The 15538-nt window shown below is 37.2% G+C and overlaps 1 protein-coding gene across 1 annotated transcript in view; it reads left to right on the forward strand.

Moving 5' to 3' along the window:
• The window catches only part of LOC136359803 (pecanex-like protein 2), a 147906-nt gene that overhangs the window by 33501 nt on the left and 98867 nt on the right, over window positions 1-15538 (forward strand). Inside the window, exons 10-15 of the mRNA XM_066316744.1 lie at window positions 1156-1298; window positions 2428-2581; window positions 2678-2710; window positions 9483-9654; window positions 14597-14707; window positions 15284-15375. Coding sequence (XP_066172841.1) covers window positions 1156-1298; window positions 2428-2581; window positions 2678-2710; window positions 9483-9654; window positions 14597-14707; window positions 15284-15375 — 705 coding nt within the window. The remainder of the gene's footprint in view (window positions 1-1155; window positions 1299-2427; window positions 2582-2677; window positions 2711-9482; window positions 9655-14596; window positions 14708-15283; window positions 15376-15538) is intronic.

Consider the following 15538-nt stretch of genomic DNA (forward strand, 5'->3'; position numbering starts at 1 on the left):
CTGAGAAAAAAATTTCAATTCCTTGTGCAGGTGGACAAATTGCTTAAGAAACTGTGCTTTGTTAGCAGTTATAATTGGATGATCAGTTACTTAGCATAGAAATCCCCTTCCCTGACTAGGAAAGTTAATCTAACATAAATAACTCTACTGCAGGCATTGCGTGGAGTCCCATATAAGTAGAGTTACTTATATAGAATAAGTATATTTGTTGATTAATTATCTTAAGGGGGGATGGGGAAATGGGTGCCTAGGAGGAGGTTGAAAACCACTGGACTTTAGTGATTTAAAATCTCAAATTCTTCTTGAAAGAAAATAAGTGATTTCCCCCCTCCATAACATCAGTAATGTTATACCTTGGAAAGAAATCACTGCTTTGCAGAGATTTTTTTCAAAGGTTGTCTAGCTTTGCAGGCTTGGCTGATGGTCTGCAGATAGTTGGAGGAGAGTTGTAGAGAGGAGCTGGAAAAAGCCTTAGAATCTGGGAAAAGCAATATTCAAAAGGGCGGATTTATGATTATGATGATAAGATTAGAACCTCTTAAATTAGTGCTGTTTATGCTATTTGTGCTTGTTTGCAATTCTTTTTCCTCCTCTTGCTGCTCTTGAGGAGGCACACCTGATGTGGTATTCAAAGCATCTCAGGAAAGATAAACAAAGCTGTGTTCTGGAAGAAAAGTTGATTAAGTCACACCTCTAGGCCATAAGGCCTATTTATTTATTTATTTATTGTATTTAGAAAGAAGGATTTGTCCTGTAATTTTTTTTGTGTTGCACTGTTATTAGCCTGATACATGGGAAAATCTTCAGAAAGAAACCTTAGACAAGTATTGGATCTGGACTGAAAAATAATTTCTTTTTAAATTAGTATTTAGTATTACTTTTTAAAGCATATTGTCACTATTGAGCTACATAATTAACATAGCTTCTGTTCATCTGCAACAATTAAGTCAGTGTGATATTTTTGTTCCTAATGAAAAATTAAGAAAATAAATATGCTAATATGCTCCCACTACACCTTTCAGTAGTAAGAAAAAAAAAATTAAAAAATCTGATACTTCATGTAAATTTGGCCTTTTCAACACCTGTTTTGCTGGCAGCTGTGTGTGAGTGTGAGAGAGTTTTGTGTATTTCTGTTTTGGTTTTTTTTTTTTATAGCAGCCCAGCCAGGACCCTGAGGATTCCTCATGTTCTTCAGCACAACGGAGGCTGAACAGGCAGTTTTATAGATTTGTTATATTCCCTGGCAAGTGGATTAAAGTCTGGTATGATCGTCTTACCTTGTTGGCATTGTTGGACAGGTAAGCTTTTATTTTAAAGCTGCTCTATGTAGTGTGGCAGTGGGTGGCTCCACATGTCTGTAAAGCAATGCTGACCACTGGAGAAGGAGAATTCAGGCTGAGTAAATAGATGTGGTTTTGCTTTAAGTTGAAGATCAGGGCTGATTTCGTGATTCTTGCTACCCTTTGGTAGAGACTTTGATTGTTGTGAGTACCAGGCTTTTAGACTAGTCTGTAATTTGATTCACAGATGTTATAGATCTGATGATTTCTGATGAGAAAATCAGAAGTAGAAGGGTCCCAGGATATTGTAAACCAAGTACTCTTTAAAAAAATAAAATTATTTATAGACTGGTATTCAGGTGAAGATTTTTGAGCTGCTGCCTCTGTTCCAGTTCAAGTTTATCAGTCTCTGCTTCTGTTGTGGGTGCTGTGCCATATGGGTTAACATGGGCTCCACAGCAGAAATTTCAGATGACAGTTTTACCTGATGCAAAATCAGGCTACATGTCAGGGAGCTTTAAGTCCAGAGCAGATATTTACTTATCTGTGGTGTCTTATCTCTGTGATTCAATTGCATGCGACTATTTTCTGCTGATAAGCTGTTTTGTTACATCCTGAATATTAACACTTTTTTTATCTCAGCTTCCATGTTCTAACAGAACAGATAAATAAAACATCAGATGACAAATTTGGTCTTTCATCCAGTTCTTTGTTGTCAGATGTATATTTTTCATTTTTGGAATGCCTTATTTCCTCATTTAAAAGCTTTTAGATGTTTGATTTTATTTGCAATTGTTCATGTGCTGGGGGTTTTTTTATGCTTTTTTGTGTTTGTTTATGGTTTTATAAGCATAAACTTTTTTATGTTCAAATCATCTTCATTGTGGAATCCTAATTGGGAAGTGAGATAGGAAGGGATATTAGACTTCAGTGCATATGGCTTTTTTCCCCTATACATTTTAGCTGTCATTTTGGATAAAGTTTTTGGCATGGGGATGAAATACTGTTGAACATGAAAATGTAGTTATGGGATCCAATGAACTCTGATAGCTGCAGCACTGACAATTCATACCAGCTTCAAATGCACCTGCTTTACTCTAATGAATCTATAAATATTTGTACTTCTTCAACACTTTTATTCACATAGGACAGAAGATATAAAGGAAAATGTATTTGCTGTCCTTCTAGTAGTTCTTGTTTCACTTCTTGGATTCCTGACTCTGAACCAAGGCTTCTGTAAAGACATTTGGGTTCTGTTGTTCTGTCTCGTAATGGCCAGCTGCCAGTATTCTCTTCTCAAGGTAGGACTCAAGTTCATGGCCAATTGCTGAATTCTCTTCTAACGTCTACAAAGAAAAAATCCTGTAAACAAATATATATTTTCTGTTTTGTTTTAGAGTGTTCAGCCTGATCCTGCTTCACCAATACATGTAAGTCTCAATCAGTAAAACAAGGCTTTCTCCTCTATTATCAGTTGTATACTGTGAAACAACTGGCTGTTCAGGGAAACACAGGTATTAGTCGTTTGCTGTTGTAGCTGATTTATGAAAAAGAAAAAGACATCTGTGATTTCGAGACTTTGTATTAGGTTTAGTTATTTTAAAGCTATTTGAATTTATCACTGCTATATAGAAAAGTGGTTTTTCTTTAGGTTAACATGTGCAGTAAAAAAATTCATGTGGGCTATCTTGCTGATGTTGAAGCCTGTGACATCACACAAACCTTTTCTTTGCGCTCCTTTAGAAACAGACAGAAGAGAACAGAAGTTCCACACTAGCAGCTCAATTGGGATTTTATTTTTTTTTCCCTTGGAGATTGGGGATTGATTGTTCTATTTTCTTAAATATGCTACTGAAGATTTACTTTTTAAAAGTATTATTAGTTCATCAAATGGCACAGGTGTTTTCCCTTTGTTACAATATGGTCACAGTTTCTGTGCTTGTGTCCTGAAAGGAGTGGTCAAATCTTTAAGTGAATGCAGGATGTAAGGATCCTTGCTGATTGGTGTGTTGTTTTTTTTTGTTAATTGGATACATCTAAGAAATTGAACTCTGATGGTGCCAACCATCTTGCAGAGAACCAGTTCTTTACAAGAGTCTGTCCTTGTTATAGTACTTTTCGGGGAGCATCATCCCACAACTGCAACCTTACTACTTCACCTGTCACAGTGTCAGCATTTTTGATTTGAGGATCTTGGAAGATATTTCAGTGGCCATAATGCCTCATCCTTTCTTTGACACTTGGATGCTAGTTGCTTATGTTTCTTATTAGGCTCTTTGAATATTTTTGAGGATACCTTCTCTTCCCAAACATTTCAAAAATGACATGTTGAAAACTTCAGGTCTGCTGCTGGATCAGTTGCCTTTGGCAGGGAACAATTATTTTTGTCAGTTTAGAGGCAAGAAATACAGGTTGAACTTGATATTTTTTATGTATGTATGCTACACTCTTCACTAGATAGATTTCAGAAAATTCACAATTTCTTTTCCATGCCAATTATTAAGGGGTGAAGTTATGGTGGTTTTAGTTATAGTGCATTCATAGGAAATACTTGTCTGCATAAAAAATAGAAAAAGGTAATAAACAGCAACTTATCCGTTGTATGGTAATACTTTCAATGCATTTGAGAAATAGTCCAACCTCAGTAAAAAGTTAGGGGATCTTATGAGTAAAATAATAAAATTTGTCAGCTCAACTGGCATCTGTCTAGATATAATTATGTGAATTCTAATCAAATATTTTGCACTTTATCAGACAATGGTAATGTGTATGTTTGTTTAAAGTGGGGGGCAAACAAATCAAAACTTCATTATGAACCTATCCAGCCCATATTTTTTTATAGTATTAAACACAAGGTATTGTTTAAACAGAACATTTTTTTGTGCAGAAACAAGGTCTGAATTTCAGGTTCTCACTGTACTATTACAGGTTTTATTCTCTGTATTGTATTGTGTAAGTCATGCAGCAGTGGAACAAAGTAACAATAGCTGTGTTCCTATCTTTCTTTTCTTTCCTAGGACTTTATGAGGGATAGTCTCTTGCTAACTTTTGGTGCACTATACAAACTCCAATAGAAATAAAATTTAAATTTAGGAAGTTTTTCCACTAAGGGTTTTAAGTGTGCAGGTGTTGTCATATTAAAATTAGCAGATTAGCAGAATATTAAAATAAGAAGACTAGCAATTTCTACATTATAGCTTTTTAGCACTATAGGTATTTGTAAAGGCTTGCTTGACCTACTAAGCATCTCAGAAATAGGACAATGAGAAGGCGGGAAGAGATACTCCATGTACTGTTTCATAATTCATGTGATTGCATTAAATTTAGAGAGAATAACATCTCCTGATGTTAATGTAAGGATGCAGAACAGCAGAGGGATTAAAGAATGATCTATGCCATGCCCATGAATGAAAATGCAGATGAGATTTTTTTAGAGTGAGAAACAAACCATCACGAGCCTCAGATCTGCACAGTGAATTAAGTTCTCTTCATGGATCCATGGGTAGCCGCTAATGCCTTATGTTAGCTGTGGTTGCTGAGGAGGTTCCAGACTTCTTTCCTATCCCATGTGCAGAGTTTGTTACTGTTTGGTGAGACTTTGTGGCTTTGTCATCTCTAGCCTGTAGCATTTTAAATTACTGCCTTAAAATAGCATCCAGTGAGCTCAGAAAACACAGTACCTAGAGATGCCTTAAGCTTTTGTTCCAAACTCCTCCTGAACGCCAATGTATTCACTTGCTGCTCTTGAGGAGGGGCTGGCATTTATTGTTGCTGCACGTTGAGTACTGGTGCCTGTTACAAGATGAGACTCTAATTTTCCTGTCAGCTGGAGCTTTAGCCTTTCCAGTTCTGGTTCACTGAAAGCTGGTGGCCTTTAGCTGCTGTTTACACAGGGTTACATGGATCTGGGATGGTGAAATTTTGGAACAACCTCCTCACTGGAGTGGTGGTGAGAAGAAAATCAAGTCCATTCCAAAGCGTGTTATACTTTGCTGTTAGTGACCTGATACAAACAACTACTGGCAACTGCAGGGTATTAAAATTCAGAGATCCAAGAGATCTTTGTCAGGCGCATTCAAAGGTTCTAGAAAAACCTTAGGCAAGGTTTTACATTTAGTAAATGGCTCTATAGAGGGATCAGGAGAGCTTGTCTCTGAGTACCTCATAAAACACCTGTATAGCTCAGGATCTAGCTTGGGCTTAGAAAGGCATTTGAGCTTGAAAGATTGCAGTCATACTCTTAACAAGATTTAGAGAATCTCTTGCATAAATTGATTGTCTCAGTCCTGTTATATGCCAAAGCAGATAGCTAACTCAGTTGTGTAGCTACCATAGGCAGTTTCCTAAATCCTATAAAGTATTTTTGATTTGTCCCTGTAGGCTTTTCTGTAGAACTGAGCACGTGCACATTTCTTTATATAAAATAGCCTTCTGTCTTTCTCCTCTTACATGTATGCACCCACAAACAAAAAAAAAAAAATCGAAACCCATTAGATCTTTTTAAAATTTTCCCATCAAAATGCTTTGCAGTCAAAACTACTGTTTTAGTCAATGGAAGTGTTTGTGAAATTATTGGTTGTTGAAAGTCTTTATATTTTTATAGAAATATGAGATGCATCACTTCTGTGTTGGTAGGATGTGAATATGTATCTGAAACATATTAATGAGAAATATGGACATAGAAAAGTGACTTTTTTAGCAGACTTTGGGAAAGGAAGATCTTTCACTGAAATTTTTGTCAGTGAAGGAAAAAAAGATTGTTGAACAAATGAGATGTAAAATATAAAAGGAATTCTACTTCATTATTTAAATTATTCTAAACAAGAATGTTGAGTGGAGTCATTTCACCAAGATTAAATCTGTTTTGCATGTCAAAATTTGGTGGGCTTGCCTAGTAAAACAAAAATGAGCCCTAATATCTAAAATACCTGATTAAACAGGTTGTGCTGCCACATGCCCATTTTGGTGAAGGGCTCCCTAGCTTTGTCTGTCAGTGGCAGGTAGAGGAGGGCTTTGCTCCTATTTTTCTGTTTGTTTCTAAAACCTAAAAAAATTAATGTCTATCCCCTGTCTGTGACTTTTTGGAAGTGATCTTCTCTTTCCTGGAAATTGTCCACTGTTGCCCTCAAACCAGTCCTGTCCCAAATAATGCCCCTCACATGAAGCATGTAAATGACAGTGAAATACCACACTAATACTTGCAGCAGTTCCTCTTTCTTATTTTGTGTTGCATGTTCCCCAGTTGTGGGGACTGGAGTATTTGCTGTGCTCTAGGAAGCTCATTCAGTTTGAGGACATTCCAAGAAGTGCAAGAGCTGTGCGGACAGTGCCCTTCTGAATGCATTGCTGCTGCATTGCTTTGCTTCTGTTGATCAGAATCTAGAAAGATTTCAAGATTCTGTCTCATTACCCAGTACCGCCTCCTGAAAATCAGGGAAGGTAGTATTTGCTCACATTTTGCAGCTTTCAGAAAACCTCTGGAATATGCTTCCTCAATCATAAGTGGCATTACTATAGTTAGCATGATGAGAGTGATTGAATTAGCCTGTTCTATTCTAACTAAGGAGAAGTGATCTACAATGACCATCCAGTGCCACTGCCTGATCACTTCAGGGCTGACCAGAAGTCAAAACAAGTTGTTAAGAGCATTGCCCAAATGCCTCTTCCACACACTGACAGGCTTGAGGCATCAACCACCTCTCTAAGAAGCCTGTTCCTGTGTTTGACCACCTTTTCAAAAGGAATGCCCCTGCCTAATGCAGTTTAGAGCCATTCCCATACATCCTGTCATTCAATGGGACAGGAGACCAGCACCACCTTCTCCAGTTTCCACTCGTCAGAAACCTGTAGGGAGCAATGAAGTTGCCCCTCAGCCTTGTCCTCTCCAAAATCCTTGTCCTCTACACAAGCCCAAAATCCTTACTGCTCCTTCCAGGACATTCCTTGCAACCATTTCACCAGCTTTGTTGCTCTCCTCTGGATGCCTTCGGGGTCTTTCACATCCTTTTAAAATTGGCCCAAAGCACACAGCACTCAAGGTTGCACCATTGCTGAGTACAGCAGGATAATCACCTCTTACCAGCTCATGTTGCTGTTTTTGGTGCACCCCAGATGGAATTTTCCCTCTTGGCTGTTGGCACTCACAGCAGACTCATATTGAACCTGCTGGTGAGCAGCACGCTAGGTCCCTTTCTGCAGGGCTGCTTACCAGCCACTCATCTCACAATTTACACTTGTGTTCAGCATTACTCCATCCTAGGTGCAGGATCTAACACTGCATCTTGTTGATCACTGCCCAATGTCCCAGTCTATCTAGTTCCCTCTGCAAAGCTGCCTGGCCCTCAACAGAGTCAACAGCAGCTCTGGGGTTGTTATCTTTGGCAAACTCGCTAAATGGTGCATTCAGTTCCTACATTGATAATCTGTTGAGCAGAACTGACTCTAGAACTGAGCCCTGAGGAACTTAACTGCTGATGGGTCACCAGCTGGATGTGGCCACTTTCACTGCAGCCCTTTCAGACAGTTCTTCACCCAGCGCACCATAAACTACTTTAGAAAAGTTAAGTATGCCCTGTAATCCTAATTGAGTATGTCAGTGTTCTTCATGGAACTGCGAGGTGTGTGGTGGTAAACCTCTGGGCTTGTAGTCATCAACTGTCTTACCCAGCTGCCTTCAAACAATCACCATGCAAAGATAAAATTGGCTTCCATAGTTCAAGTGGTAAGACAAGAATGTAACAGCACAATAAAACATGAAGCAATTGTTTAGGTGCATATTTATGGTTGGTTTTTTGGTTGTTTTTTTTTTTTTTTTTTTTTTTTTTTGGTTTTTTTTTTTTTTTTTTTTTTTTTACCTAAAGCACAGCTCATACTTTACATAAATGAACTGAAGTTTAAAAAACTCTAGAAAGTGATAGTTCAAATTATTTTTCTTACTTAAAGGCATATTTTTATCTTTATAATTCTCCATGGATTATTTTGTGGACATGTGTCTTATTAAAAAAAAAAAAAAAAAAAGGCAGTAGTAAAATTGAAATAATTGAAATTGATTAAACAGCAAGGATTTGTGTGCCTGACTTGATTCATATTCCATGGATGTGAGGCACGATGTAAGCCCACCAGTTCTCTATAATCTGCCACCTTGTTAACTGATTGATCCCAAAAGAGAGTACAGATCAGTTAATAGCAATCTAACATATGAGCTTGGCTGGCAGCCAAACAAACCCATCAAGTCAGTAAGCAGACTCAAAAAAAGATGTGATCTTTTATTATACTCACTTAAATTACATTTTTTAAATAAGAACAGTTGCATGGCAGCTTTATGTGAGGCAAACTTGGATTCTTGTCACTTTGCTCCTGGCTTTTCACACTCAAGGAATCTTTTGACTCATCAGTGTTTAAAATGTCTAAGTTACCCTTAAGCTTGCTACCAGGAGAACTATTAAGGTTCTTCTTAAGTGTCTGTTAGTTTCCCTGGCCTGCAGCCCCACAAGAGTGTTTGGTAGGATTAGTGGGAATCAATTGTGTGAAAAACATCAGATGCGATTCCTTCCACATCCTAATTCCTTTGGATCATCATTTCAAAGTGTTTCATGAGAAGCAGACCAGAAACTGCTGATGAGTGTCACCCTCTTCAGAAGGTATGCTGATTTGCTGTCAAGTGGTTCAAAGAAACAAAAAAAATTACTGGTGAAGAGAAGTCCATGCCCGTGCCTCACACTGTACTGGGGATATGCTCTATTGTATTTTTTATTCCCAGGATTCAATTAAAAGTTAAATTAATTTTATATGTCATAAAGTTAAAAAAAAGTCAAGCTACCTGAAGCAGATATTCCTTAAAATAAAAGAAATATGTAGAAAAAATATTTTTCTGCTGAAAAGAAAGATTTAAACAGGGTTGAGGTTTTTTTTTTTTTTCTCCACAGGAAATGATGAATCTTGGAATTAGTAAGTTTTAGAAGGTCCAGAAGGGTAGTTTTCAAAAGTATAAATGATTGCTGGAGTCAGTCTTAACTGCTCATTCTGCCTTTTGAAAGTCTCCTCTGAAGAAGATAAAATACCTTGAAATATTTTTATTACTAATTATTATGTATAAGCCATTAAAATATTTTGTCTGACCCCTGACCCTCTCTCCAGGTTAATACAGTGCATGCAGTACAAGAATAATATAAAATTCTTAACTTTTTTGTTTTTTTCTTCTAGGGACACAATAAAATCATAATCTACAGCAGACCTGTATATTTTTGTATATTGTGTGGCCTTATTTTGCTGCTAGATGCTGGGTCTAAAGACACAAATCCTCCTGTTTATACAATGTATGGCCTGAAGCTCTTCTCACCCAGATCTCTCCAGTCAGCCAGAGACCATGTAATAGGTGAGTCAATATTTTTCCAAGGACTACAAAAAGAAATAAAGTGTGAGTCTGTGTTTTCCCATGCTGGCAATCAAATGCAAGTTATGGAGGCACAACTCCAAGTCAAATTGGTAGAAACATTTGGAATGACTTAAGATGGGGCAGGGGGCAGCTAGCAACCTTCCAGCTGAAGTTCTTAATGAAATGAAGCTCATAGAAATGTCTCCATAGAAAACTAAAAGTCACTGGTATTATTAGCAAAAATTGTCATTGTGAAATGCAGTTAATCTTTGTAATGGCTTGTCTGCATGGAGCAGTTACTGCAGAATAACTTGAGTTTTAAATTTAATGCCTGGAACTTAATCCATGCCAGTTCCTCAGATGGACATCAATCTTCAGTGATCACAAAGAAAGTGCTTTATCTTGGTTTAATCACACTGTCCATGTGACCAGTTAGTGTGGAGCAGCCACTGTGCAGTAGCTCTTTCAACCTGTTTCCTTCTAGAACCATGTTCTGAGGTTGCTGAGGACATTCAGATACTGCCCCAAGACAGGTCTGATGATCCCTTGGCACTAATTTGGAGTGGCCACAGCTGACATTACTCTGTTCTGTCAGGACACTTCTTCCTGTGGCACGCCACACTTACAGTCTATAACTGTGATGTTACACCAGCTGAGCCGCCGATACAAGTGCTGGACTGCACTCCTATGAATAGTGCAACACTGTGAAGGTACAAATTAGGAAATGTGAGATTTACTGTAAGAATTGTGAAAATTTCCTGGAAAGCTGTGTTGTACCAAAGATGGCCTGTTGATTTGTGAATTTAGAACCAGGAGAACCTAATGTAGTAGATGAAAAACATTTTTATGATACAGTATATGACCTTCAAGGTCTTTGTTCACCTATGACCGTTGTGCTTGCCTTTTTTGCCATACTCAGGTCACACTTACTGCCTGAAAGGCATACTATTTTTAGGAAAGCTTTCTGGTCCTTAATATGGGTACTATGGCTCCCAGTTCTTCTCACCAGAAATAGGGGAATATGAAGAGATGCATCTCCCTTATTTTAATTAGCTATTTTCATTACTTCCCTTTGGTCTCATTTAAGTTTCTCCTTACATCTTATTTTCTCTGTCTGTCAAAGGTGAGCAGTAAAAATGCTGATAAATAATTCAACAAGAATCATAGATGACACTTGGGATAGAGATAAATGAAAAACTATAGCAACCAGCATAAGGAAACAAAGTGTGGGTATAAATGTGTTAATTTTGGGTTGGTCTCAAAAGAGATGGCAGAGCATGTTCTTGAAGCAGGAGGGGGTAGGGGAGAGAGGAAATACAGGCTCATCTCCTCAGCTGGCATGTGTTTAATGAGAAAGAGAGAAGAAACTCTTTCCTTTTGCTTGTCCCCTGTTCTTGTTTTGCCAAGATGTATTGGTTCAAGTGATGGTTGGTGCTGTGTTTTGGCTATTCTTTGCTTTGTCTCTATTTCACTCTAGTTAGGAGTCCTAACTTCTGCCTCCTGTGAATCCTTGCAGTTGTTCCCAGTGCAGTGACCTCTGTGAGCCTGGCAGTCCAGCATCCTGTGGCACCTTGCTGCCCTTTTTACCTAAGAGTGTAGATTCTCTTAGGTAATGAAGGTATAGAAGTATTTGGTTTGGGCTACAAAATAATGAGGGAAGTTAGTGCCTCTGAATACTAATAAGGTCTTACTACTGTTTTGCAATTTTGCCCATTTCCTTGGTATTTTTAATCTTTTTCTATTGGTCTGTCATCATATGGTGACTTTTTAGTTTATTTTTAGTCATAATTTGTTCATAATTTATTGTGGTATTTGGAGTTGATATGTTTGGAAATCAAGGAATTTTTGACTCTGTGTTGCAAATGCTAAGGAAAGGAAAAGTCTTTTATTTCAGGTGTTTATTACAATAGAAAGCACAAGGCATGAGAATCACAGAATGTACCAAAGAGCTGGTGTGATGCTGCATACCATACTCTGATAAAAGTCTTGAAACAAGGTCACGAAGGAAAGTAATTGCAGATTTGTTAGATGTGTAACCTAATTACTTATGAAACATGGTTTTTAACACATTCATTTATTTTCAGTCTACTCTATTATCTGATTCTGTTTTATTTTAAATTGGTGATTATTCTGCTATTGATTTATATTTCTGTTAATTGGGGGTTCATGACTTTAATTCTGACTGATTTTCATCTTGAATTCCTTATTTCAGTTAACATTTTTGCTAGATTAACATATGAAGTGCAAATAAGGGCACAAACTACCAATCTCAGTCACTGGGAGCTACAGGTGTGGTTAGTGACAAAAGTAGTTTTATATTTCATATATGATAGTTCTTGTGATGAAACCATTTAAACATTCAACAGGTAAGTGAAATTATTTGGCAGACATTTCAGAAGATTTAGGAATCAAGAGGTGGCACAATTTTGTGATAGTGAGTCCTCTGCCTGCTCCTTTTAACAGTGATTGAGCTTCTCTCAAAGAAAGAGAAAGCCTATGAATATTATGTTTTCCCATGTTCAGGAGTGGGAGAACAAAAATTATTTCTCACTGAAATAATGCTTTTTATTTTCCTTGTGAAAAAAACTATGTTTTACTACTCTGATATATATACATATATTTCAAATAATCTTTTTCTAAATGTCTGAAATGTTTGCAATGTGGTGTTGCCATTCTACATTTCTCAAAATACACAAATTTTCCAAATTCATACTTTGTGTTTCCCTCTCACATTTACATTATTTATGCTGTTTAGAGGAAAACTGAGTGTTAAATGCAGTAGCTTGCATAACCATCTCCTAATGGTCCAGCTTTTAAAGGTGGTCTGTATGAAAATGTGTGATGCCTAAAGAAATTCTCTTTGGAATTCATAATGCATTTTCAAAGGATTAAACAGTTACATTTATTGTCTGCTTCCCACAAGGGGAACTGCTGCTTCGAAGGTCAATCCTTTTGTAGTGACACCTGTTTATTTTCCTGTCCAGTGTGCTCCTCAGTGCAGGATGAGATAAACTAAGCTGCCTTAGCTAAAGAAGTTGCTAGAGTTGTTCAAGGTATTAATAGAGAATGGGTGAGGTGAGGACAGTTTTACAGTCAACTAACTTTTCCCTGCTTGTTTACATTTGTCTCTATATATCTTGGTGTACTGTCAACTCTGTAATCTCATCCTTCTTTCCACTGCTCTTATTCCACTTTTTCTGAGGTCGCTACAGCAAAGGCAATCATTTGGGCTGTAAGTCAGTAGTCTAAGATGAGTTCTGGCAGTTCTGCAAATCCTTTGCTGAAAGAACAATATCTCCTGAGAGTTTCAGCAGTGTGTTTTTGGGATCCATGGTGGGTCCACATGGCCTGCTGAGCAGTTTTCTGTCGTGCCATTTTGCCTGTCTTCAAGACTGGTCCTTGCTTGGCTTGGCATGACTTGGTGAAATATCTAAAAATGTGCAGAGTAATAGAGGAAAAGGAATTTAATATTGGTATTTGTATGTAAAAGGCTGAGAAGAGAGCATTTCTGTATTTTCTTACGTACAGATAATTTGCGCCAGTAGCGGGAAGTAGTGTTGAAGATGCATTGTGAATCCAAGTATACTTGGGTGCTGTATGTGTTTAACACTTGAGCAGGTTGTTTTCTCTCCTGTGTTGGACTTTCTCAGCAAGATTTACAGTATTAGAAAACAGTAGTGTTTAATACAGTGAGGATAAAAGCTCTTAGATCAAACTTGGTGTATTGTTTCCTTTTAGCACAAGATGCCTTCATAAGATGAGCTGGCAGATGTGAAATTAGCATTGAGAACACAAGAATCAACAAGAAAGAACACAAATCCTTTTGTTTCCTTCTCAAAAATCTGACTTGAGGAATGGGGAATAAGTTGTACTAGTGATTTGTTTAATTTGCTTTTTATGAGAATGAATAGGAGGAAGCTGCAGTCTTCCTAGGATCTAAATTAAAAAGACATACTTGTTTACAAGGAAGAGTGGCTGTCACACATCTCTCTCTGCCGTGCAGAACATTGTGGTACTAGCACAATGAACCAGTAAGAATATGATTAAATATGTGTGTGTATCCTTGAACGTTTACACTTGGGTCAAGTGTATGTTTAGATGCTTTGCTAGGCAGCCTAGTTTAGCATTTTCTGTGGTGGAGCTGAGGGTGAATTAATGGGGAGGAAGGCTACTGGAAGTGAACAGAATGTAAGACTAGCGGCATAATTACCTGAATTATGACTCCTGCTTTTCCTTGTCTATGAGGCAGCCATTAAAATGAGCATTTCTATTCAGAAAGAGAGTATGTAAAGCTGTAAGACTGAGTTTTACCCCTGAGTTTCTTTCCTGTTTTTAATGTTCTTTCACTACTGCGAAGTTAATGTCCATTTTGCTGGAAGCTGGTGGAATATTCTGAGGAAGTTTTGCTATAGATTTCTCCCATTTTTAGAAGCTCCTGTAAGTGTCTGTTCTTGATTGCTGGGAGAGGCAGGATACTGTGATAACCAAGATATTTCAGCTCTTAGCCATTAAAATATATATTTTTTGTTTATATTTAATTGTTATAGCTTTTTTGAACCATCTCAGATTCAAGTTCCAAAGTCTGCAAATTAAAATTTCTCTACTTTGAAAGGAACAAATATAATTTTCAAAGTATTTTACAAGTGGTAAGGAGTCCATGTAATGCTATTTTTTCTGTTACTGTTTTTATCCAAAAATCAATCTTAAAGTTAATACTGAGCTTTAGTTTCTTATGTGTAAAATAGCATTATTTATTTTGAATACATCATGAGTAAAGTGTAATTATTGTTGCTAAGGTTAAGGTATGCTCACTTGAAAAATCTTCAGAATTTATTACAACAATTTCTTATTCTGCTGTCATACATATTTCTTTATTTTCCATACATTGGATGTGTGATTGTGTTCTAAAATACTTCTTTTTTTTTTTTTTTTCTTCCCTTAGTGTTTTTATATTGCTTTCCTGCAATTTCTCTTCTTGGACTTTTCCCTCAAATCAATACATTCTGCATATATCTTTTGGAACAAATAGATATGTTGCTTTTTGGTGGTTCTGGTAAGTAGCCATCTGCAGCCTGAGCTATCCCTTTCTGGCCTTGTAACCTCATATTAGAATATATTATTGCATGTTACATAGCACAGTGCATGTTAAAGCTCAAAAAGCTAATACTATCCATCTAACAGTGGGGTGAATACTTGTAAGGCCCACTTGACTGGATTTCTTTTTGCTTTTGGGAAATTGTATAGAAGTTTTCAAAACCATAGGTTGCAGATTATGGTTGATATCAAACAGCTCTTTCCTGGCATGAGTGATGTGAATCTTTACTATATTTATTTAAAAAGAAAACCTTTAACTTTCTTTTTCTGTTAACATCTAGGAAAAAGGTTTCCATTCCTCCACAGAAAGGCAAGATATTTGATGTGTGATAATTTTTTTGTGGTATTTCACTCAGAGGTTAAAGAAGGCCCTTGAGAGATGAAGTATCGAGGTTTTTTTGTTGATAGTAGGGTTTTTGTTTTTCGTTATAGCTTAAGTAGCAGGCAAGATTGAGATGCATCTACACTGACATCTTAGTTTGTGTCAGAAACAAAGTTCCTCTTTCTTCCCACTTACCACATGTCTCTATTTCAGCTGCTGCTGGGTTCGTATCTGCACTATACAGCATTTCCCGAAGCTTTGTTGTTCTGATTGTCCTATATGCCTTCTGCTTCAGTGCAGTGAAGGTAAGCCAGAAAAACAACACTGGAACAATTCAAAATTTCAAGCTAGAAATTGATGTAATCTAGGGAGACTAGCATTGTTTGGTCCTACATTGTCGTTGCTTATCAAGATAAGCTTTGCAAGCCATGCTTCAGTTTCTGCATGTTAGTTACACTGAAATGGATC

The sequence above is a fragment of the Sylvia atricapilla genome, chromosome 3, assembly GCF_009819655.1.
Source record: "Sylvia atricapilla isolate bSylAtr1 chromosome 3, bSylAtr1.pri, whole genome shotgun sequence".
Lineage (NCBI taxonomy): Eukaryota > Metazoa > Chordata > Aves > Passeriformes > Sylviidae > Sylvia > Sylvia atricapilla.